The sequence below is a fragment of the Phocoena sinus genome, chromosome 15, assembly GCF_008692025.1.
Source record: "Phocoena sinus isolate mPhoSin1 chromosome 15, mPhoSin1.pri, whole genome shotgun sequence".
NCBI classification, from domain to species: Eukaryota; Metazoa; Chordata; class Mammalia; order Artiodactyla; family Phocoenidae; genus Phocoena; species Phocoena sinus.
The window spans coordinates 14,647,269-14,672,818 of NC_045777.1; the positions used below are offsets into that span (position 1 = coordinate 14,647,269).

Sequence of the window (25,550 nt, forward strand, 5' to 3'; positions counted from 1 at the left end):
ACTTACTAATAACCTAATCTTGGGAAAGTCATTGAGCCTCTCTGTGACTCAGTTTGCTCTTCAGTTCAATCAAAGGCTGGGGCATCAGTTCTCAGTCTGGAACGCACTTTAGAATCACTGCAGGAGCTTTTAAAATCCCTTGCCTGTGCTCCACCCCAAGAGAGCTCTATTAAATTGGTCTGGGATGGGGGCTCAGCATCAGTTTTACTTTAAAGCTCCTGAGAGATTCTAATGTGCAGCCAGGTTGAGAACCACTGGTTTCTGTGCTCTCCAAGGACCAGCCTTTGCATAGCCAACATTCCACATGGAGCCCTGGGCTCTGAGATACTCTTTACCCGAGAATCCTTCGGGCAACCCTTCCTATGCCGGCCTGGAATTAGGCCCTGGATCCCGCGTAGCAGGACTGGGTGGCAGCACCATGGACAGCAAATGGCTCATTCTAGCCAATCCCATCCCTGCTTCTGGAAGTCTGGGCTTGAACCAGCTGCCAGAGAGCGAGAACCCTGAGCCCTGTTCCTCTGCTCTTCCCTCGCTCTCCTTTCTCTGACTCTTCTCTCATTTGCCTATCTACTTCTTCTACTGATCCCCTCTCCTACAACCTTATAAGGCAAGGTACATGTGTGTTTTGACATCAGATCGACCTGGGTTTGAATCCTGCCTCTCCTATTTCCTTGCCAGATGAATTTAGCCAGGGGCTGTCCTTGCTGCTGAACAAGGAAATCTATTTGAGTTCTCACAGCGATCCTGAGAGCTCGGTAGTAATATTACCCCCATGTCACAAATGATGAAATTGAGGCAAAAGGGGTTCATTACTAAACATCACTCAGCCTCCGTTTCCTCGTCTGCAAAGTGGAAACCTTCATAGAGCTTACTTCAAGGCTCTATTATATGAATTCCATGAGATACTATACATAAAGGGCTTATTATAGTATGTATCACAAAGAAGTTATTTAATAAACCTAATCGATCATTGTCATTGAATAAGGGCATATAATAATGGGTTTCATTATTAATTTACATTGTCACCCTTCACTGTGTGTAGCAGTTTCCTCATCTGTAAAATGGAATTGATGCAGGATTGCTCTGGAGTCGGCTCGTATCAGCTCATGAGAGCCAAGTATTGATTTTCAGGAGTTTTATGAACCACTTGATACCACATTCATAGCTTGAAATTGGCCATGGTGAGAGTATTTACACCGTAGAAATCAGCAAACCCTACAAAGCAGGGATTTCCTCCCTACCCCTCCATCCCCCAGAGCCGGTGGTTAAACACGTGCCAGCATGCCCCTGCGTCTACATCAGAGAATTGGTGTGAGGACTGAAGGAGAGAATGGCCGTGATGGCGCATTGCAAAACGCAAACTGCTGAACTTAGGGCCACGGCCCAAGGTGGTCCTACAGCAGCCACAAGCCTGGCACCCTTTTGTCTGCGGATTCTGGGGAGCTGCTGACTTGTGAAGAAGGTGGGAGGGCGTGTGGGGCCTCGGGAAATCAGTGGTGAATCACTGACCCTTTGCCATCCCCACGTGTCGGCATTAACTGTAATGGCTGCAATAAAGAATCCCAGATCGGGGAAATGATTCCATCATCCCCGCGGGAGTCCCAGGGATGCAGCCAGGGATAGAGAGAGAGAGCTCATCCTTGTCCCTGGGAAGTCACTCAGCCCGGCCCTGTGCCTTGCCCAGGGGGAGAGGGGGAGAGGGGGAGAGGGGGAGAGGGGGAGAGGAGAGTGACAGGGAGACCCTCTCTCATAACTGTTACAACAGCTACTAGTTATTGAGCACCCACCGTGAGCCTGATGCTTTATGTATCATCTCTCATTTCAGTTCGTCTGTGAGGGAGGCTTGATTGTGCCGTTGTATACAGGCACGCAGCGTCTGCTGAGAGGACAGCAACCTGCGTTTATTGAGTTCTTAGTGTGGGATGGGCACTGTCCTCGGTGCTGAATACAGAAACCTATTTGAATTCTGAAACCAATCCCAGGAGTTTGGTGGTACTCTCACCCTCATTTCACAAATGAGGAAATTGAGGCAAAAATGGGGCTCATGACAGGCCCAAGACCAAACTTCTAATAAGCGGCAGAGTCACTGATTGTGATTCAGTACACCAGGCCACCATCCAGAGTCACTGTGTGTGTGTGTGTGCTGACTCTGGCTCCCAGAGGACTTTGGCCTTAGAGAGTCCTGGGTTCAAATCCCACCACTTCCTCAGCCTTTGCCCTCAGTCGAGTCTTTTCCCCTGTTTGACCTCTTTCCTCACCTGTAATTTAGAGGGGCCCACTCTGCCTCTCAGAGATGCTATGAGAATTAGAGGTGATGGATTTAAGTGGCTGGTGAAGCTAGGCATGTAGTGAGTGCTCAATAGGGTTTATTTCTTTCTCCTCTCTCTGTTTAAGAGGAGGCACCTAGGATCATGCCCTTGCCCTGAATAGGAGACCCCTGAGTACCAAGCATCAAGAAGGAGGGGGCTTGCCCAAACCTCTTCCCCAGCTTCTGCAGGCAACTCTGACATGGTTGATAGGGAGCTGGAGCCTCCAAAGAGAGAGGCGCATTGCAGGGCCGGTTTAGGAGGCTGGGGCGGGGGGGACACGGAGAGGAAAATGAGAAATGCAAAAGAGTGAAAAATAAATACATGTGTCTGTCTGGAGTGATCGAGGGCTGGAGGTGGGAGGGGCGGGTGGCCGGCTGGGCTTAGCAGAATTGCTGCAGTAGCGCTTGCAGAGCCTCACTCATTAGCCAGGCAGTGAACTGGCGTCACCCCCCAGCATGCCGCCCTGCTGGCCCAGAGAGCCCAACCCACCAGGAGGGCCCTACCCAGAACCTCAGGAGGCCTGGGCCCCAGCCCCTCACCATCAGGGCACCCAGAAGAGGGCATCTCCTTGAGGTGAGGTCTGAGTCTCATCCCCCTTGGGTCCTATCCTGAGCCCCCGAGACTCCCTCTTGGGTCTTGCATCTCACACCCTCCTATCTGGAAAGGTTTGGATGGACCACACAGCTTTGCCCATCCTTCCATTCACCCCCTTCCCCACCCCTTCCATCACCCCCGCCCTGTCCAGCCTCACATCCCAAGCCCTGCTTTTGTCAAATTGAACATGATGTCAAATTAGAGCCATCTCTGGGACAGGCCGAGAGGAGCTCCCAGTTTAATGAGGCAGCGTCGAAAATCAATAACTTAATTGCCGCTGTTTGATGGACTTTTATCCAATTTATACTCTCCCCAGCAGCCTACGTGCAGAGCATGAGGAGAAGTGTGTGTGTCGGGGGCGGGAACTGTCTGGGCACCCGGGAGGAGGGGCGAGGAGGGCACCAGGACCCACAGCCAGCTACTTCCATAGGGAAAGCTGGCCGCTGCTCTTCTGCCTGGGGCCCAAGAGACACTGACCCTGAGCCCCAGGAACTTGGTTGTCCTTCTGGGATGCCCGCACATCCCCATGGCGGGATGGCGGGGGTGGGGGGATTAGGATGTGGGAGGAAGGAGGCAGAATTCCCTTGAGAAATCAGGAGGGGCTGGGATGGGTAGAAGGACCCCTGCTTTGGGAGTAAAGTGCCTGGTTTCCAGTGTTAGCCCTAACTCTGTGATGACCTTAATTGGTGAAAATAACCATTTCCACCACCCACTGAGATACTGCTCTGAGTTCTGCACTGGGGGATTAAAATGTGTTCCCTCATGAACCAAGGACTAGGACTGTCCCCATTTTGCTGGTGAGGAAACTGAGATGCAGAGAGGCTGTCTTCCCCTGCCAGAGTTTTACAGCTGGGAACCACCGAAGGGAGATTTGAATCCAGATCTGACTGCATGGTCATGCTTGTGCCACTGGGAAGGCCCGAGGTCTGGAAGCGGGTTGGGGCTTAATGTGAGGATGAGGACTGTGAGGGGATTGGCTTCAATGACCTCCGGCCTAGGTCTCCTTTCCCAGATTCTCTGGGAGTGGGGAGCGATGGGGAGGACGAGCACAGCGGCCCCAGCTGACCCCTGTCTCGCTTGGTCCCCTGGGCCCAGGCACGTCGGTGATGCAGGTGATGGCCTCGGATGCGGATGACCCCACGTACGGCAGCAGCGCTCGACTGGTGTACAGCGTGCTGGATGGCGAGCGCCACTTCACCGTGGACCCCAAGACCGGTGAGGGGCGGGGCCAGGCCAAAGGGGCGGAGCCGGGGCGGAACCAGAGGCGTGGCGCAAGGGGCGGGGGCGGAGGGGGCGGGCGGAAGTCTCTCAGCGTTCCAACCAACAGTGCTGAGGTTAGGACAGAGGACACCGAGGCATCTTTCTGGCTCCAGGAGAACCCAGGGTCGCGGAGAGGGAGGGCGACCAGGCAGGAAGAGAGAAGGACCGAGGAGCAGAAAAAAAAATAGAGTGGGGGACGCATGCAAGACTGGTGAGGAAACCAAAAGGCAGGAGGCTATCACTATGGGCACCCTGAAAGGACTTCGGAGGTCGGAACTCAGTGGCCCCTCTTGCTGTTGGAGCTAAACTGAGGCAGGCGTGTCCGCAGCCCAGACGGGGTCGGTCATGGTCATAAGTGTCGCTGGGGGCCGGGGGTAAGGGGGGGACGGCCGTCGGCCGGTGAAGGCACCTTTTCGGCAGTTGTGAAAGCTGTTCAGGTGGTGGTTGTTAAGGATCTGATGGGAAGACCGAGGCCGAGACCGTTAGGGAAGGATGGCTTCTTGACCTCCTTGCCCTCCCCCCCATCACCAAGCAATGGTGCAGCACTCCCACGCACCGTCCCCCACGTCGCTCACTCTGAGGCTAGAACCTGAGCGCATCTCTGAGGGGCCTCGTGAGAGTGGCAGGGAGAACAGAGGCAGAAGGCTGAGGCTCAGAGAGAGGAAGTGGTTCACTCAAGGTCCCACAGCTGGGAGCGGCTGCCGGTGACAAGGGCAGTGCTCTCACTGTCCCAGGGACTGGAGAAGGCAAGGGATGAGACATCAGACACCACAGAACGTTCGTCAAATGCCTTCATGGGGCTCACAGTTCAGTGGGGGCAGGGTGACAGGCATCCGTGTGGGCAATTAGGATGCAGGTTTCTTGGAGGCGGGAGCAGCAATCTCCAAAGGGTAAGAAAGTGTTGGCCAGACCGAGATTCAGAGAAGGGCATTCCAGGCAGAGGGCATGGTGTACGCAAAACTGGGAGGAGGAGAACAGCCTGAGGCATGAGGGGAATTGTAAGCAACTCCGGACTGGAGAAGAGGCTTGTTGAGGGGTAATGCAGAGAGGCTGGCAGGGGCCTGACTGCCCCGTGTAAGGCGGGCTGAAGCACTTGGATTTTATTCTAAGGGTGGTGGGGCGGGAGGGTGTTTGATGGATTTGGGTTTGGGGTTTTTGTGTGTGTTTGTTTTGTTTAGGCGGAGAGGTTGAGGATTCCAGTCTGTAATTGCATTCTCTTACACATAATATCCGCATTATTTTTTTCTCCTTGTGAAACTAATACGTTTCAGAAAACATTCAAACATTAAAGAAATGTTTTTTAAAAGAGACAAAGGAAGGAAGGAAGAAAGGGCTTCCCACCCTCATCCCCAGTAATTGCAACCCCAAAGGTAGCCACTTGGTATATATATCCTATGAGACCTCGAACTCATTCACTTGAAAAGTATTGAGGGTTTTTTTTTTTTTAATAGATAATACATTTCAAGGTTCAAAATTCAAAAAGTCCAAATTTGTATTTAGTGGAAATTCTTCACCCCGTCTAGTCCCCCAGCCACCCAGTCTGTATCCCCAAGGCAACCAATGTAATTTTCTTGTGTATCTTTCCAGAGCTATTCTATGCGTGTACAAGAAAATAGGTACATGTATTTGGTGTTTTTTTCTTTTACACAAATGGTAGCTATAAACACACACTATACACACCGCTTGCCTTTTTCGCTTAACAATACATCTTGCAGATTATTCCATATTGGCACATAAAGAGCTTCATCGTTCTTTTGTTTAACAGCAGTTGTGGATACACTAAAATTTATCTCACCAGCCCCCTATTGATGGACACTTACGCTGTTTCCAACCTTTTTCTACGACGGACAGTGTTACAATGCGTAACCTCATACATAGATCATTCTGTGCTTGTGCGGATGTATCTGCAGGATAATTTTCAGGAAGTGGAAAAGCTGGGTCAAAGAGCATAGTGCGTTTGGAATCTGTATAGATGATGAGGAAATGTACTGGATTACACTCCTGAAGACCCGATTACGAGAGAGCCTGTTTCTCTTCCCCCCTCACCAACACTGTGGATTCATTGATGACTTTTAAGCAGGGAAGTGACATGCTCAGGTTTTCATTTTAACAAGATCCCTCGGGCTGCCACTGTATAGCATGGCTCAGAGGCAGGAACTGAATTCAGGGAGACCCAGGAGCCTGGAGTGCCCAGCAGAGAGCCCCGAAAGACAAAAGCCAAAGCCTGCGCCCTTTCTCAGCACCCACCCAGACTCCTTAACCTGCTTCGTCTAGTTAGGGAGCCAGAGATGATGCGGGATTGGTAGAGAGGGTTAGTTGAGATACTGAGGAGGGAGAATGAGGGATGACAGTGAGATTCTGCAAAGGGCAAACCTTGGAGGCCTGGATGCATGTACGGGACTATATTCAGGGAGGAATCTGGGGGTTCCTAACTTTGGAACCTAGGATGGGAAGGGGCACCACCTACAGAAACAGAAGGAGGAACGTAGATTAAGAAAACTGTCTAGGGACAGAGGAATTACTGAATGTGTTCCAGGATCTGATATAGAGCTAATTAATTCAATTTTAACTATATTGGCTTTAAGATGAGAGAAGAGGAGGAAAGAAACATCTAGGATGGGCCGTCTGAAATATGGGCCTAAAGCTCCAGGAATGGTTGAGGCTCTTTAAGCGTTGGTTTCCCCATGTACACGACAGAGGTCATAATACTCATCTCACATGATTGTTGTGAGGATCCAACGGGAGAGTTCATTCATTCATTCAGCAACTCTTTATTGAGTCCTGTACGTGCCCAGCTCTGCTCTAGGCTCTAGGAAGGCAGCAGCAGGGAAACCCAACACCCTACCCTCATGGAGCTTTTATTTAAGTAGGAAATACAGAAAATAAGCACATAAACATACAACATAATGTGGAGTAGCAATGAGTGCTAGGAAAACACATAAACAGGGTAAGAGAGTAGACTTAGAAGAAGAAATCAGGACAGGCCTTTCTGGGGAGGTGACGTTGGGACTGAGTCCTGAATGAAGTGAGGGTGTGAGCCACTTCGTATCTAGGAGAGATACTGACATGCTCAGTGCAATACGTGGTACATAAACGTAAACCAGGGGGATGATGGGGATGATGATGATGGCGATGATGATGAAGCCTTCGTCCATTCAACCTGAGGAGGTGAAGTCCTTAGAGTTGATCAGCTTTAAGGTGGGGAGGAAAAGACAGAACACAGAAATAAGGGAAGGGCCAGGACTGAGTCTGGGAGGTGGCAGGGGTGGGCAGATGAAGCATCAGACTCCAGAGTGAGCAGGATGGCCAGGTTCTAAGAAAGAACATCCCCCACGGCAGAGAGTCAGGAGGAGGGTGGCAGGTGGGAGGCCGTGGAGCCTGGGAGGGCAGAAACAGTTCTCAAGAAGCCAGAAAGTGGGCACCAGGCAAGGTAAGTGAAGAAACACAAACAGGGTCCTTGTTTCTAGGGTCCTTCAGCTTTCTCGGTTTGGAAGGGTCTTTGTAGACATTGCCCGGGAAGGACCCGATTTTTCCTCCCCTTTCCTTCGGCCCCGTGGTAGGAGCCACCCTGGTGCCATTTCCAGCCCCAGCTCCATTTCCCCAGCCAGGAATATTCCACTCATGCGGGTCTATATTTAGCAGCTGCTGCGAGGTACAGTCTGTTCTCGCTGTGCAGATAGCAGGGAGCAGAGCCGGAACAGGGCCTGTGAGGAAGGTGTGAGGGAGGGGAGAAGGCGGGGCGCCACGAGGCTCGTGCCAGAGGAGGAATTAACTTGTGTGTTTTAAAGGCCAGGCCTGCCCGTAGACCCCCAACAGGGAAAACAGGGATGGCATTTGCGGGCTAATGAGGCGTCACTTGGGCTCCAGGGCCCCTTCTGCCGCGTTTGGAGGGGACGGCGGGGGCGGGGAGAACAACAGCTGGAACTGGGGCAACTGCTGAGGACAAGGCTGTGGGTTGCCGGGGCCAGGTTCTCATTACCAGCCCCCGCTCACCACCACCCCAGCGAGAATAGAAAGCCTCTCTCTCTCTCAGAGACTCCAAGATATCTGCTGACAATTCTCAGTTGAGCCAGAGATGTCTGCTTTTCCTGGGAGGGAATGAAACTAACGTGTGTAAGTACCAGATCCTGATCAGGGTGGTGTACTAGATCTGGTTTCTGCCTTCATGGTGCTTTTGTTCCAACAGAGAAGCCAAATACAAAGAGACAACGACACCCAGGCTGCGAGAGGCGGGCAGAGGGTCTGTGGTTGTAGGTCAGTAAGTCAAGATGTTTATCGAACACCTACTATATGCCGGACCCTATAGATAAGATGATGGATGGACAAGACCAGCATGAATCTCAGCCCTTGTGGAACTGATTTATGAGGTCCTCAACCCAGGACTTGAGGAGGGGGAATCATCAAGGCATCTCCAAAATGTGGGACCTGCTGCTGGAAGCTTTGTCTCCTTTAACCCTCTTAACAGCCCTTCCAACTGGGTATCCCCATTTGACAGAATAGGAAACTGAGGCTCAGAGAGAGTTAAGAACTTACCCGAGGTCAGATAACGTATAAATGGTGGAAAGAAGGCTTGAATCCATACCTGTCTGACTCCAAAGTCCTTCAGAATCCCAAAGTGCCTCTTATCTGACTCTGTGTAGCCCTGGCACATAGTAGGCCCTCAGTAAGGGTCTAATAAATGGGTCAGTGAGTGAATCTTCAGAGCCAGATGGTTTAAGAACAACTTCATCAGCTGATTTGGGAATTTTCCCCCAGGCCCCCCAGGAGGGCACCAGCCTCCAATATGCTTCTCCCAGCATCAGGAGTGGGAAGTGGAACAGAGTAGATAGCAAAATATGCCATCAGTTCCTGCCATCCCTGAACTGCCTCTTGGTAAAGTGACTGTGCTGGGGAGAGGAAGGGTCTATTTCCCTGCCTTTTGAATCTAGGCCACCTTATGACTTGCTTTGGGCCAATAGAATGTAGCAGAAGTGATGTTCTGCAAATTCCCTGATTAGACCTTAAGAGACCTTGCAGTTTTCACTCTTCTCGCCTGGAACATGGGCCTGAGACTACCATATAGGGCAGCCAGCCCAGCTCAATGGAGGATGAGAGAGGTCTGGCCAATAGCCAGGGTCAACCGCCCGGCAGGTACATGAGGCTATCTTGGATCTTCCAGCCAGATGACCCTGCAGTGAAACACAGCTGTGTGAGTGAGCCCCAAAGAGGGACGGCCTACGGAGCTCGATTTCTCTGTTAACCTATCTACTGCTATATGACAAACCGTCCCCAAACACGGTGGCGTAAACAAAACTGATTTATTATGTGTCACAATTCTGTGGGTTGGATGGGCAATTCTTTTGCTGGGGTCACTCCCATGGTAACAGTCAGCCGGCAGGTCAGCTAGGACAGCTGGCATGGCTGGGCCTGCCACATGGCCTTTCATCCTGGCCTTCTTCACAGCACAGTGGTCTCAGGGTTCCAAGAGGACGAGCCCCAGTGCACAAGGGCTGATCAAGCCTCTGCTTTTGTCACACTTGCTAACGTCCCATTAGCCAAAGCAAGTCGCACGCACGGCCAAGGCCAGTGTCAGTGTGGAAGGGGATGGCCCAAGGATGTGGATCCCAGCAGGCACACTTCATCGGGAGCTATCACCATAGCAACCTATCACTGGGTGTGACCCCAGGAACAGGGTCCAGAGGCAGCATGGCCTCAGGGTACCAACCTCCTAGTTGCCCAGAGATGGCATCTAATCACACACTGTTTACCTGTTTCCAGGTAAGAAGACTTCAGTGTCCCCAGTTCCCCTGGAGCTGGAAGTGACAGGGCAGCAAGGAGGCCGGCCACATAAGCATGGCTCCTCACCCACAGGGGTACACCTCAGCCAGACCCCTGCTCCGAGCCCCACTCAGAGTGAGGGTCGCTGAGCTTCTGGTCCACAAGCTCATAGATGTACAGCGGCCCCGATCCCATCACCAGCCTCCGCATCAGTGAGATCCTAGGTGTAAATGACATGCACAAAGCTTAGCACGTAGTAAGTGTTCAACTGGCCCGCACCCCTCCTGCCTTTCTGCCTGGCTCACACCGGGAGCCCTCTACCACGTCTCTGGCCCAGTGATCACTCCCACGTCAGTCCATCTGTCTACCCTCTCCTTCCTCCCTCCCACCCTCTTTCTCCACCCCTTGCTGTCCGTCTGCCTCTCTGGTTCGCGCTGCCCTTGCTGTTCTTCATCTTGCTTTCTCCCCCTCTTTCTCTCTTTCTGTTTCTCTCCAGGTCTCTGTCTCTCTGTGGATCTCTGTCTTACTGCCTCCTCCTGCGTGTGTGTATTTCTCTCTGGCTTTACTGCTCCCCTCTTTCTTTCTCTCTTTTTCTGTCTCTGTGGGTCTCCCTTTCCCTCTCCTCCCCTCCTTTCCCTTCCTCTTTGCCTCTGAGTGCGTGGCTCTCTGTCTCTTTCCCCTCTAACGCTCACTAGATTGCCTTCTGTCTGTCTGTCTCTTCTCTCTCTCTTCTTCCCTCTCTGCCACCTTCATCCTTCTTCCTCTCCTCTCTTTTCCCTTTCTGCTCTTTCTCTCCTTCCAGCCCCCCAGGGGAGAGGACATGACAGGCCCACATTCCCAGTACAGCCCCTGCTGTCCAGGACTGCAAACACTCAGCTAAGAGACCAGCCAAGGCCTTGGGCCCCATCCTCATCCCTAGAAGGGCATCCCTCTGACAATCCCAGTGTTGAGGTGCGGCACCAGGGGGAAGGAACTAGGGGCCTGCTGCGTGATTGGAAGCATGTCTTGCCTGATTAGGACTGAGACGAGCACGGGGGCTGTCTCATGAGCTGAGACAGGACCACATAAACAGCATTTCTCTGTCAGAGGCCTGGGCTCTCCCCTTGTACCTGGTGGTGGGCGGGAGGGGGGATACCAGGCAGGCTGGGCAGGGACCCTCCGTCCTTACAGTGGTCCAGCAGAGCAGTCCACAGCACGGATTCTGGCCCCAGAGTGCCTGCTGGAATCCTGACTGTGCGCTTTCTAGATGTGTGACCTTGGGCCAGTACCTAACCTCTCTGTGCCTCCATCTCCTTATCTGTAAACTGGGTATAATCAAAGCACCTTCCTCCTAGGGTGTTGAGAAGATCAAATGAGGCAGTTCACTCAGATGTACATCAGGGTCAGTTATTGTTGTTACTGTCACATGCAGTCCTCATGAGATGAAACTCTGAGCCAGTGGTTCTCAACCGATTTTGTCCCCAGGGACCATCTGACAGTGTCTGGAACTAGGGTTGGGCAGGGAGGGTGCTGCTGCCAGCATCTAGTGGATGGAATTATCCTGCCCAAAATGTCCATGGTACCAAGTTGGAGAATCTTGTTCTTTCGGGAGGTATTGTGACTGTCCCATTTTACAGATAAGGAAACTGAGGTTCAGAGAGGTGAAGGGATTTGCTCAAGATCACATGGTCAACAAACGGCAGATCTGGGATTTATCCCAAGTTCGTCTGCTTCCAAGTCTCCCCTGCCCTTGGAAAGACCAGTCCCGGCTGAGGAGGGGGTCAAGAGAGAGCTTACTGAGGAGTCTTGAAGGCTTCTGATAGAGAGTCTGTATGACCCCTGATTAGACAGACTACACTTTCCATATCTCCATGGGATCCCTCAAAAGCAGGAATAAGTGTGTGCGGTAGCTGTGCGTGTACATGTGACCTCATGTGTGTTACATATGTAGTACGTAAGTGTGTGAGCCATATCAGTGTTTGTGTGCACGTAAGTGACTCCAAGGTGAGTGTGTTTGAGGGTAGGTGTGAGTCCAGTTCATTTTGTTAAACGCTCACCGAGCTGCCACTCCGGGCCTGGCTCTGGGCTGAGCGCCACCGACCCAGAGACAAATCAGACACAGCCCAGGCTCGTGCAGAGAATTATTGCAGGTTCCCCCTCACATGGGGAAACCGAAGCCCCCAGAGTGGGATCGGTAGCCCAGGGGGTCACACAGTGCCTGGTTCTAGTCCCTACGCCTCTTTTTAGTAAACCAAATAGTCTATATTCTATTGCTTTTTTGTTGCGTGTGTGTGTTTGAGAGTGTGTGTTAGTATGTGTGTGTATGTGTACGAGTGTGTGGGAAGGTGTGTTTTAAAGTGTGTATGTGTGAATCTGATAGTTGTATGTGTATGTGTGAAAGAGTAGTGTGTGTGTGTGTGTGTAGCATAGAATCTGTGAGTTATCTGTGAGCATATCTATAAAAGCACGTGTGTGTGTGTGTGTGTAGCATAGAATCTGTGAGTTATCTGTGAGCATATCTATAAAAGCACGTGTGTGTGTGTGTAGCATAGAATCTGTGTGCGTTATCTGTGAGCATATCTATAGAAGCACGTGTGTGTGTGTGTGTGTGTGTGTGTGTAGCATAGAATCTGTGAGCATATCTATAGAAGCACGTGTGTGTGTGTGTGTGTGTGTGTGTGTAGCATAGAATCTGTGAGTTATCTGTGAGCATATCTATAAAAGCAAGTGTGTGTGTAGCATAGAATCTGTGTGCGTTATCTGTGAGCATATCTATAGAAGCACGTGTGTGTGTGTAGCATAGAATCTGTGAGTTATCTGTGAGCCTATCTATATAAGCACGTGTGTGTGTGTGTGTGTGTGTGTAGCATAGAATCTGTGAGTTATCTGTGAGCATATCTATATAAGCACGTGTGTGTGTGTGTGTGTGTGTGTGTAGCATAGAGTCTGTGAGTTATCTGTGAGCATATCTATAAAAGCACGTGTGTGTGTGTAGCATAGAATCTGTGAGTTATCTGTGAGCCTATCTATATAAGCACGTGTGTGTGTGTGTGTGTGTGTGTGTGTGTGTGTGTGTGTGTGTGGTGGCTGCTGGGCCCCACACCTGCACAGCGGCCATATCCGTGTCTTCTGCATCAGCCGCTCCCCTCCTGAACTTGAACGAGCCCGGCCTCTGCCTGGGGAGGGGTCTCCATATCAGCTGGCAGCTGGCAGGGTGGCATCCCTGGCCTCACCCTCCCTCATCCACAGGCGTGATCCGGACGGCCGTGCCTGACCTTGACCGCGAGAGCCAGGAGCGCTACGAGGTGGTGATCCAGGCCACAGACATGGCGGGCCAGCTGGGCGGCCTCTCCGGCTCCACAACTGTCACCATCGTGGTCACCGACGTCAACGACAACCCTCCCCGGTTCCCGCAGAGTGAGTGAGGCCTTCCCAGAGGGAGGAGGCAGATCCCTGTGTCTGTCTGATCATCCCTCCAAGCCACCCACTGACCCCAAGCTGCCTTGTAGCCTTCCTACCATAGAGGAACTCCCCCATCTGTCTGTGTCCATCCATCCGAGTCACCCACTTACCCCCTGCCCCTCCAACCACTCTTCTTGCAAGGGATGGCCTCAAAGTTGTCTGGTTTTCCATACATCCAAGTAACGCGGTTACCTTCCCACCCCTCACCTTGCTTCCTGCCAGAGTGAGCCCCGTCTGTCCACCCACCCCGACTGGCCCTTGCACACACCCCTGTCCTGTTTATTGTGTGTGTGATCTGCTACTGACCCAAGCTTGCAAAGGGACATTGGAGGTGGGAGGACAGATACAAGGATATCTTAGGGATATAGACAGAGGCTGCAGCCATGCCCAAGCTGAGTGACACCTATAATTGTGCATGGAGATGCCAAGGTCTGGAGTGACAGGTCTTACCCTTTTCCTCTGAGCCTGGAGGGCAGGATTCCGTGCTCCTGAACTAGGAGGCCTTTCCACTCTCTGCCTCCCCAGGCAAAACAGGGCGGAGGCGGCTTCTCTGACTCAGCCCCCCACCTCCCCATCAGCCCAGCCAGCCCCTCTGTCCCAGGTTCAGGCTGAGCCGCGTGAGAAGCCGCCGAAGCTGGCAGAGACTAAATGCCGTGGGGAGCTGGGCTGATTCCTATCGGGCAAGTCATTACTTGAGGTCTGCTGCTCTCACATTAGGCCCCGCCACAGGGGACTGACCCCCAAGAGATAAGGGAATCCAATCCCTTAGCTGAGAGCACATCGCAGCCTAAGCGCCTCTGTCCAGACGCACAGCGGGGTGGGCAGAGCCGGCCAGCCAGCTCCACATCGTTGCCAGGGAGCCTGGTATGGCAGCCGCCCCCAGCCACTCCTCCAGCCCAGCCCCACTCACCGATGGGAAGCTTCAAAGCACCGTGTGGAGGGGCGGGGACCACCCAGTCTTCTGCCCAGTTGTGTGATGCTCTGTGCCAGCCCTGAGCCAGAAGGGGTAGGGCAGAGCAGAGGGGCCAGGGTCCCCCAGAAGACTCCTGTTTATTCATTCATGTACTCCTTCATTCTTTCTTTATTGTGAAATACACACACAAACAGAAGTGCGTAAAACAGAAATGTCCAGTTCGACAAATAATTACAAAGCAAACACTCCTGGAACCACCAGCCAGGACCCCAGAAGCCCCCAAAAGCCCCTTCTCTTTTTTTTCCCATCCAGCTATTCCTTTATTTTATTTTTTAATTTTTTTAACATCTTTATTGGAGTATAATTGCTTTACAATGGTGTGTTTGTTTCTGCTGTATCACAAAGTGAACCAGCTATACATATACATGTATCCCCATATCCCCTCCCTCTTGTGTTTCCCTCTCACCTTCCCTAACCCACCCCTCTAGGTGGTCGCAAAGCACCGAGCTGATCTCCCTGCGCTATGCGGCTGCTTCCCAGTAGCTATCTATCTGACATTTGGTAGTGTGTATATGACCATGCCACTCTCAAGCCCTTTCTTGATCATAACTCCTCCCCCCAAACCCTCCTCCGGAGTTAACTTCCATCTGCTTTTGTGATCATCTCCTTGCTTTTCTTTTTGCTTGAAGTATAGTTGATGTATAATATTATATAAATCATAGGTGCACAATATGGTAATTTGCAAGTTTTAAAGGTTATACTCCATTTATAGTTATTACAAATTATTTGCTATATTCCCTGTGTTGTACAATATATCCGTGTAGCTTATGTTAAACCTAATAATTTATACCTCTTAATCCCCTCCTCCTATCTTGACCCTTCCTCCTTCCCTCTCCCCCTTGGTAACCACTGGTTTGTTCTCTATATCTGTGAGTCTGCTTCTTTTTTATTATATTCACTAGTTTATTATATTTTTTAAATTTTTATTTATTTATTTATTTTTGGCCGTGTTGGGTCTTCGTTTCTGTGCAAGGGCTTTCTCTAGTTGCGGCGAATGGGGGCCTCTCTTCATCGCGGTGCGCGGGCCTCTCACTGTCGCGGCCTCTCTTGTTGCGGACCACAAGCTCCAGACACGCAGGCTCAGTAGTTGTGGCTCACGGGCCTAGTTGCTCCGCGGCATGTGGGATCTTCCCAGACTAGGGCTCGAACCCGTGTCCCCTGCATTGGCAGGCAGATTCTCAACCACTGCGCCACCAGGGCAGCCCTGTTATATTTTTTAGATTCCCCATATAAGCAATATCATACAGTATTTTTCTTTTTCTGTCTTATTTCACTTAGCATAATGCATTGTAAGTCCATCCATGTTGCTGCAAATGGCAAAATTTCATTCTTTTTTATGGATGAGTAGTATTTCATTGTGTATATATATACCACATCTTCTTTATCCATTCCTTTAGGGTTGATTCACCCATGTAGGCATCGCCTAACATTTAGTTTAATTTCATGTTTTTTAACCTTATCTAAATGGAGCCACACAATACAAATGACTTGTGTCTTGCTTTTTTGTCTCTCAAAATTATGTTTGTGAAATCACATGTTGTTGCTTGTAGCTATAATTTATTCATTTTCACTGCTGTATAGTACTCCATGATTTATCTATTCTCCTGTCAGTGGACATTTGGGTTGTTTCCAGTTTGAGGCTATTATAGAGGATACCGCTTTGAACATTGTTGCATGTGTCCTAGTGCCATTTTGCACACACTTCTCTAGTATACAGAGGAGCAGAATAAACTCATCTTCAATTTTACTAAATAAAGCCACATTGCTTTCCCCCACGAAGAAATGCATGTGTCCATTGTACCATATCCTCACCGACAGTTGGTACTGTCAGATTCTTTCATTTGTGTTAATCTGGTGAGTGTATACTAGTATCTCATGCTGCTTTTCATTCATTCACTCACTAGTCACTCACACATTTCATTTATGTGACAGCCTGGTGTTCTGCCGGGCACCGTGAATGCCTGATGAATAAGGGATGTGGTCCCTGCCTTGCTGGAGCTCACACCCCTGAGGGAGGGAGGGGGAGAGAGAGAGGGAGAGAGAATAAACAGAAAATGATAGAGAAATGCAGTAATCCTTACAATGGGATGAGCTTGGGGGCCCTAGACACACAGGAACAGAGCCTGGAGGTCTGGGAAGCTTCCCTGTTGGAGGTAATATTCAGTGAGACTAAAAAAGAGTAGGAACAGGGGAGGTGAGGGCAGAGAGGAGAATAAGGAGAGGGAATGTCTAGGGGTGGGACAGAGCAAGTCATCCTTAAGGAATTACAAGAACTTCAGCCAGATTGAAGCTCAAGTTAGGGTAGGCGGTTGGGGGCATGAGGCTGCAGAAGTCAGCAGGGGCCAGGCAGCAAGCATCTTGCAGAGCAGGCCAAGGGGCTTGCACAACTCCATCCCAAGGGCAGCGGTGAGCTATGGCAAGGATTAACGCAGGGGAGTGTCGAGGTCAGCTTGTGTTAAAGCGCCCCCCACCCCGGCTGTTTATGTGACAGTGAATCAGAGGCAGCCGCTCCACACAAGGGTATCCAGACCAGAGGGGGTCCCAAGAGACACATCCCCATCTCCACAACCCCTGCTGGCCCATCATTTAGCAAATCACCCTCACCTTCATCTCGGCTCTGGGAGGAGAGCAGGGAGCTGTTTGCGTCCCACCTGACCCTCATTCCTTCTGGTTTCCCCCTGCTTCCCCACCTCCTCTGGCCACAATGGTCATCTTGCCATTCTTCAAACACGCCAGGCATTGCACCCACCTCAGGGCCTTTGCACCTGCTGTTTCCTCTGTGTAGAATGCTCCTTCTGAAATATCTGCTTGACTCACTCCCTCACCTCCCTCAGACTTTTGCAGAAATGTCGTCTTTTCCTCAATTGCCTTATTTAAAACTCCACACACGCCATCATCATCACTCCCATTTCCCTTCCCAGCTTTATTTTTCTCCAAAGTACCATTTGACCTGCTGTTTTACTGATGTGATTGTTTAGTGTCTTTCTCCTTCCATTAAGAGGAAAGCACTGTGAGCCCTGGGATTTGGGTCTGTTTTGCTTGTTGCTGGAACCCCAGTGCAAAGAGCTGCATCTGGGACATCATAGATACTAAATAAATATGTGGAAATGAAGGAACCAATATCATGAACATCAACAGCGACAAAAAATCAGCACGAAGCCCCACTGTTCTAATGCAATTTGTTCCATTTATTGGGTAGCTACCAGGTGTTGGGCCCTATATCATCATCTGAGCTAGTTGCAGGATGAACAGTGCTGTTAGGAAGGCACTGTTATTATTCCCATTCTACAGATGAGGAAAACCAAAGCTTGGGATTACACAGCTGGGACTGACTCTAGAGCCTTAGCCTTGATCACTGTGCTCCTCTGTCCCTTCACTGGGCAGATGGGGACACTGAGTCCCAAAGAACTGCAGGCACTTTCCCAAGTCAATCAGAGAATAAAGCCAGGGTGAGAATTAAAACCCTCCTCTTTGCACTGCATCCCACATTTCTGCAGGGGACGCACCTCTCCCAGCATCAGTCCTGGCCAAGCAGGGAGCGCCTTCAAGACACTGCCCTCCAAGGAGCCCATCTGAGACACCCCACTCATCTCCCCTAGCGCTGGTGGGAGCTGGGGGAGGGGCTGTCACTCCATCCCTGCTCACAGCTGTATTCCCTACAGAGATGTACCAGTTCAGCATTCAGGAGTCGGCCCCCATCGGCACAGCTGTGGGACGCGTGAAGGCTGAGGACTCAGACGTGGGCGAAAACACAGACATGACTTACCACCTCAGGGAGGAGAGCGGCAGCGGCGGCCACGTGTTCAAGGTCACCACAGACAGCGACACTCAGGAGGCCATCATCTTAGTGCAGAAGGTGCGGGGCTGCCCCAGGAGGGGTGGGGGAGGCAGGCCCCAGGGCAGCGGGGTCCGGGGGTCTGTTGAGTGGCCAAATATCCCCACCCCACTCCACTCCAGGGATTAAGTCTCTCCGGAAACTCTGGACCAACCTGGGAAGACGCTGATGGTGTCATTCCCACTTTACAAATGGGAGAATGAAGCACAGAGAGGTTAAGTGACTTGTCCAAGGTTGCACAGCTAGTTGTCAAGAGCCAGGATTCAATCCAGATTTGGATCTGTGCTCTTCAACACTATGCCGAGCTACTTCAAGTTCACACCAGGCCCTTCACACTCATTGTTTCCTTTAATCCTCATGTTCCCCTCTGAAGGAAATATGCCCATTTTTACAGGTGAGAAAACAGAGGCTCAGAGAGATAAAAGGGCTTGCCCAAGAGCACACCTGTAAAGGGTAGAGTGGGATTTGAACCCAGGTCTGGTGAGCCCAAAGTGCTTTCCTTCCTGAGTCTAACAGCCTCCTCACCCACTGGCCAGCCTCGGAACCAGAAGCTAAAATAGCAAAGTCAGCAACCCCTAGGGAAAGCGGACGGAGGTCAAATAAAAAAGCAAAAATCCATCTTCCAGGACTTGGTCACGGGCTTGGCAACTCAGGGCTGCGCAGGCCTTTGAGCCTGTCCGCTCCAACCCTGCTGTCCCATGGGAGGTCTAAATCCCCTGCCCTGGCCCACAAATGGTCATAGGCCTTTGTACATGCCCGGGGATGGGATGCTCACTCCCTACCATCGTCCAGCTCTTCCTCCTCCCATTCAGCCAGAATCCGTCTCCTTCAACCTGCTCCTATCAGCCCAGGTTCTGCCCTCTGGGACCCACAGAAACATCTGCCCCCCGACGGCCCTTCATTCACTCAATAAGCAAACTCTCTACCTGGCCTTGAGGGCTTGAGGATAGAGAAAACTCCCAGTTTCTTCAACAAGGATAATAATATAATACTAATACTTACAACGAGTGTTTACATTGTGCCAGGAGTCCTTCCACTGCTTTCCATGTATTAACTCATTTGATCCCTACAATGACCCTCTGAAGTACTATTATTGCCCATTTTATAGATGAGAAACTGAGGCCCTGAGAACTTCAGACATTTGCATCCAAGGTCATGCATCTTACAGAGCAGTTGTAGGGCTATGGATCCAGGCAGTCTGGCTCCAGAATCCACCCTTTTAAGCATGAAGTGGTTTTCAGACTTCTGACCTCCATTTGTCCTCACTGTAAGATGAGCCCATTTCACAGATGGGGAACTGGAGGCCCAGAGAAGCCCAGCATCACACAGCAACAGAATCAGGCCCCAAGCCCAGCCTGGGGACCCCAGCACAGCATTTGCTCTCATCCACAGTGCTGCCTCTATCCTGCCCCCCTCTCCTCCCTGGCTCTTGGGCCCCCCTCCCGCCTGCTCCAGTAGTGGCGCCCGAGGTGCCTCTGTGGAGTCAGTGCTGGCTCAGGGAGCAGAGCCCCCACCTGATTGATGACCTGGCTCCAGAGCCCATCGCTCACTCCCAGACCAGGTCCGCGCCTGCCTCCCTGCATCCTGATTTCCCAGGCAACAGGATGGAGGAAGGAGGTAGGAGGTAGCCTTTTTTTTTTTTTTTTTTTTTTGCTGCTGGAGAAGGGGGCGGGGGATGGGAGGTTCTGAGAGGAAAGGAGGGTCCCTACACACAGGGCAGGTCTCCAGGAAGGTGGCCCCTGCTGCTCAGATAGCTCCCCCACCGTGTAACGGAGGTGCCTGTGGTTCCACCAGTGCAATTTCTCTTTGCTCTAAGGCATTGTCCTTAGAAGGCCAGCACCCATACAGCCATGGAGCTTGTCCATCAGAGGGTCACCCACCAGCACTCTCTGATGAGAAGCAGGGCTCAGCATGGCTTTAGCCAGATCTCTGAGGAAAGCTCTAAGGCAGCCAGGCTTATCACGCTCAACTCACATTAGCAGCTGCCACCGGTATATACCAGGAACGTGTCATTTAACCCTCCCACCTGAGGCCCAGAGAGGCCAAATAGATTGCCGGCAGACACAGAGCCAGTCAGCCACAGATCCAGTGCCTTTCCTCTCATGGGCCTGGGACTTGGGAGCCGACCTTGGGCAAGTTACAGAGCCTTCTGGGCCTCGATTTCCTTGTGTGTAAAATGTGATGATAATAATAATACAAGCCTCTTTGGGATGTTGTAAAATAGATGAGCCACTATGTTTAGAACACTGGCACATAGCGCTTTGTAGAGTAATAAATTAATGCCCCAACCTACTGTGCTCTGTAGCGGGAAGTCTGGGTATCAGTACTTGACCCTGTGTCCCTGGACAAGACTGTCCCCAGCAGGGCCTTACTTTCTCCACTTGTAACCAGAGAGGGTTGGTCTGGGTCTTGGACAGCCGGTTCCATGGTGCAGCCTGATACTCAGGAGGCCCTGCTGAGTCAACTGTCACCTTGGGCCAGCTCCGCCCTCTCGGGGCCCATCCCCCCTGACTTAGGATCTGTCTGCCCGGAGGTGTTGAGCAGACCCCAACCCACTCACCGGCCCTCTGCTTCCTCCCCACCAGCGCCTGGACTTCGAGTCCCAGCCCGTGCACACCGTGGTCCTGGAGGCGCTCAACAAGTTCGTGGACCCCCGCTTCGCTGACCTGGGCACGTTCCGCGACCAGGCGATCGTGCGTGTGGCCGTGACCGACGTGGACGAGCCCCCCGAGTTCCAGCAGCCCTCCGGCCTCCTGGAGGTACAGGAGGACGCGCAGGTGGGCTCCCTGGTCGTCGTGGTGACGGCGCGGGACCCCGACGCCGCCAACCGGCCCGTCCGGTGAGACCCCCGCCTGGGGCCGACGCCTGCTGCCTGCTACCCCGTCAGCGCCCTCGGACAGACGGCGGGCAGAGGGGGAGGGGGCAGGGCGGGGAAGGGAGGGGAAAAAGATGGTGTGGGGGGAGGGGAGAGAGAGAGATGGACACAGAGATGGAGAGAAACAGGCGGGGAGCCAAGGAGACAAGGGAAACAGGTTAGAGAACAGTCGCAGAGAGACAAGGGACCCAGGATAAGGAGAGAGAACCAGGTGTGACAGACACATCACAGTGACCTGGGCTCAACCTCAGTCCTCCACCAAAAAAAAAAAAAAAAAGATAATTTCAGCTTTTCAGGTCAAAAATGTTGAAAACCATCCTCGAGCTCTGTTTTTCTCTCACACCTCCCTCCAGTCCATCAGCAGCCCCTGTCATCCCTGCTTTAAAATCATCAGCAGAATCAGACCATTTCTCACCACCTCCGCTGCTGCCACCCTGGTCCAAGCCACCTCTTTCTCCTGCCTGGATTACTGCCTCCTCGCTGGACTCCCTGCTTGTGTCCTCACACCTCTTCAGTCTAGAATGGGCACAGGAGCTAGACTGATCCCACCCAAATGTAAATCAGGGCGTGGCCCTCCTCTGCTCAAAGCCCTCCAAAGGCACCTCTTGGGCTCAGGATAAAAGCCCAGACCCTCACAATGCCCCCCAGGCCCTATGCGGTGTGGCCTCACTGTAACCTCTCAGACATCACCTCCCGCTACCCTCCTTCCCTGGTTCACTCTGCTCAGCCACACTGGCCTCCGCCCAGCTCCGCAGATACACCCAGCCCACCTCTACCCCAGGGCCTTTGCATCTCCTGATCGCTTTGCCTGGAATGTTCTCCCCCTTAATATCTCCATGGTTGGTCCTCTCACTTCCTCCAGGACTTTCCTCAAGCATCAGCTTCTCAGTGCAACCTTCCCCAACCACTCTTTCTAAAATGTCAACCCCACCCCAACCTGTCCCCACACTTCGTATCCATTTTCCTTTGTCCTTCATCACCAGCTAACCTGCTACCCATTTTCCTGATGACTTCGTTTGTACCCCCCCCTAAAAGATAAACACCAGGAGGGTAGGGATGCATGTCTGTGTTCACGGCTGTATCCTCAGCACCTCACCCACTGCCTAGCGCTTGGTGGACACTCCCGGACGCATGGTGAATGAATGCCATGTAAAATCAGAGAAAGACTGAGAAAAGAGAGAGACTCATGGAGGGGTAGTGAGACCAACAGTGAGAGGAAGTGACCAGAGAAGGAGGAGAGCCGGTGGAAAGAGGGCAGGAGTAACTAAAGGACAGAGGGACCTACCTGGCACTGTGGGAACAGAGAGAGGAGACTTGGAGAGAAAGCCAGAAAGGGGAAGAAATAGAATCAGACACAGAGGCAGAGCAGTGAGTGGGGCAGGTGGGGGGAGGGGAGGGGACGCTGTGGCACCAGCAGTGTCCCGGGAAGGGTTTGAGAGCTGCAGCGGTTAGGGAGTCCCTGACCGTGGCCCAGGTTGGAAGAATGTCAGATAGAAAGTGATCCAGAGGAGAAGGTCGGGGTGGGGCGGATGGCCATTGTTGGATGGATGGGAAAAAGAGCCTGGAGCTTCCTGCTTTTTCCCTAAAACCCCTGTTATATAGTCAGTGAATGATCCCTCAGGCAACTGTGTGCCTAGCTCTGTGCTGAGCATCGGAGAAAGAGGGAAGGGAAGTTACTTTGAGGATCTCTGCATCACATATCTCCAGATGCGTAACATTCCCACCATCATCTGTGTGAACGGCTCAGATTTGTGCAGTGCACAGGCTGTGCAACCTTACATGGCAACCCGAGGTGAGGACACAAAGATGCCATCCTGCTTAACTACCCATGCACTTCCAGACTAGGAGCTACCCTCAGGGGTCTAGAAAGACTTCTTGGAGGAGGCAGGAATTGAACTCAGCTGGGTACCTGAGCCTGGTCAGGTATAACTATGAAGAGAAGGCCATTCCCGGATGCAGGCGTATGGAGGCAGGGGAGTGGTAGGTGTGCCTGGAAAAGAGTAGACTGTGATAGCTACAGGAGGCGGAGGGAGATGAGCTAGTGAGAGAAGTCTCACGGGCCTCAAAGGTAGGCCAAGGGGCTCAGACTGATCCAGAGGTCCAGAGTGCCTCCTGGGCTGCCTCCACCCTTCTCAAGGCCAAAACTGCCCTCCACTGCCTCTGAACTCCTCCACCGCCCTTCCATCCCTGCTACTGGTAGGTACAGTCTTTAAACGTCCCCATCAGCCTTGGGCTCAGCCCAGACCTCTCCCAGGAGGGCATTATCACCCATGTTTGGCAGGAAACTCAGGCCCAGGGAGGGGAGGAGTTAAGAACCGGCAGGAGGAGCCTCATCCTTGCCTCCCAGGTCCCTGCTTCAGTCTGCCTGGCCCCCTCCTCTCCAGTATAGCTCTCCACATCCCCTCTCAGTCCTCTCCCTCCCACTCTCCGTTGACTTCCCTTCCCCACCCCCACCCCCCACCCCCGCTTTTATCTGCACTGAAAGGGCCAACTTGGAAACCTGCTCTCACCTCTTTTCATCTCTCTTTGCTGCCTCTTCCCTGGGGCCCCTCAGATGTGGAGGCGGCGAGGAGCTTGAGACAGGTCCAATTTCATACGACAAACATTTACCCAACTCCTCCTCCATGCCCAGCCCTGAGCCAGGCCTGAGATGACTCAGCCAAGGGCAGAGCTGGAGAGGAGCGCCCAGTCCATGGGGGACAGGCACGGAAATGGGAGGCCAGAGAAGGGGTCCTCACAGCCCACATGTGCGGCCCAGAGCCCAGCTTATGTTCCAGCTCCCCCAGTTCCAAAGGTCCTAGACTCAGCACCTACGCATTGAGTCATGTCATCCAGGAAATGAGGATCCAGGAAATGGGGAAATGGTGATAAGACCCAGTCCCTCCCCTCATGGAGTTTGTGGGCCGTTGTGGGGGGCAGACAGTCAACAAGTAGCTGTTGAGACACATCAACAAATGGTTAAAAAGGATCATTGCTGATAAGAGCTATGAAGAAAATAAACTACTATGTAATGGGATAAGGAGGATTGGGGCCACAGGGGTCTACTTTGGCTTAAGTTGTCAAGGAGCTGGCAAATGAGTTCACATCAGAATGATCAAGAGAGAGCCACCCAAACAAAGATGTGTGGAAGCGCTTTCCAGGTAGAAGGAACAGCAAGTGCAAAGGTCCAGAGGCAGGAACAAGCTTAGTGCGTTCCTGGAAATGAGGTGGTATCCTGGGAGATTTTGCCTAGCATAGTAGGCACCTTGGAAATACACATGTACAGAGTGATTCTTCTGAGTCGCTGCGCTGGAGAGAGTGGAAGATGCCTCATACTGTGGCGTTTGGCCCTCAGAATGTAGTTAACTCATTCTACAGATGAAGGAGCTGAGGGTCTGAGAGGAGAAGTGACTCTCCCAGTGTCACTCGGCCTGAAAGGGGAAGGAATGAGATTTAACCCATGATTGTCTGCTTCTTGAGCCCAGCCTCCTGCCATTTTACTCCTGCTTCTGACTCTCTTTTTAGTTAGAACTATTTCCATCCTTACACTGTGCCCTTCCCTGTGCGTGAGGCCCAGAGAGTCAGATGGGGGCGATGGGAAGGCTGGGGCCCCGTGTGAGCAAATCTAGTGACAGATCTAAGCCCGAGTGGGCTGAGGCAGGGGCTAAGGACTAAGGAGCTCCAAGCAGGGGCAAGGACTCTGGGCACCAAGGAGGGATGGCCCCCGAGCAAGGATGAAGAGGACGAGGTTGGAATGGGAGGACAGCACTCCCGGGTGGAGTGGTAGTGAGGGCCTGGTGGCAGGAACAGAATCATGGAGCCAGGAGGTTAAGTTCAGGGGCAGGGAGGTCAGCTGGATGAGCTCACGTGAGGGGGGTGGGCTGGAGATGAGGTCATGGGGGGGCACTTGGGGACAAGCTGTGAAGGGCCTTGAGTATCAGATGAAGGTGTGGGACTTTATCCCTAGGCAGTGGGAAGTCTTGGAAGGCTTTTGAGAGGAGGAGGAGAGGGCTCAGATGGGCCCATGCCTGGATTAGGCAGCCTTGCAGATAGACCGGCTGTTTATCAGCCCAGCCCCAGCCCTACCAGCCCCAGCCCCGTCGTGAGTCTTCCTTGAATGCCCAAAACAGGAAAGCCCACACTGGACCAGAGAGAGAGTGAACACTTCATTTCCTCCCAGCAGTCCACAGTGGGGTGCAGCAGAAAGTACATGCACTTTAGAATCATGAATCCTAGCTCAGTTGTAGAATTGTGGGAAAATCACTGCACCCACTCCAAGCCTCAGTTTTCCCATCTCTAAAATGGGTGTCATTGTAGTTCTTGCCTCATTCATTTATTTAAAAAAATAGGTACTAAATGTCTATCATGGACCAGGTTCTGCGCTCAGTGGTACCGGGATTGGAGGGAGGATTAAGTGTTTGGTACATAATAGATCCTCAGGAAATGAACATTACGATTTTTCTCGGTGCTCTGGACACCTGTTTCTCCCCTTCATTCTGCAACCAGAACTAACCACACATGAATTTC

General features: G+C 52.1%; 1 protein-coding gene across 1 annotated transcript in view; it reads left to right on the forward strand.

Annotated features, from left to right (window-relative positions):
* Nucleotides 1–25,550, forward strand: part of CDH22 (cadherin 22) — a 70,224-nt gene that overhangs the window by 19,135 nt on the left and 25,539 nt on the right. Inside the window, exons 3-6 of the mRNA XM_032606205.1 lie at nucleotides 3,999–4,118; nucleotides 13,149–13,316; nucleotides 17,997–18,190; nucleotides 20,755–21,008. Of these exons, the coding sequence (XP_032462096.1) occupies nucleotides 3,999–4,118; nucleotides 13,149–13,316; nucleotides 17,997–18,190; nucleotides 20,755–21,008 (736 nt within the window). The remainder of the gene's footprint in view (nucleotides 1–3,998; nucleotides 4,119–13,148; nucleotides 13,317–17,996; nucleotides 18,191–20,754; nucleotides 21,009–25,550) is intronic.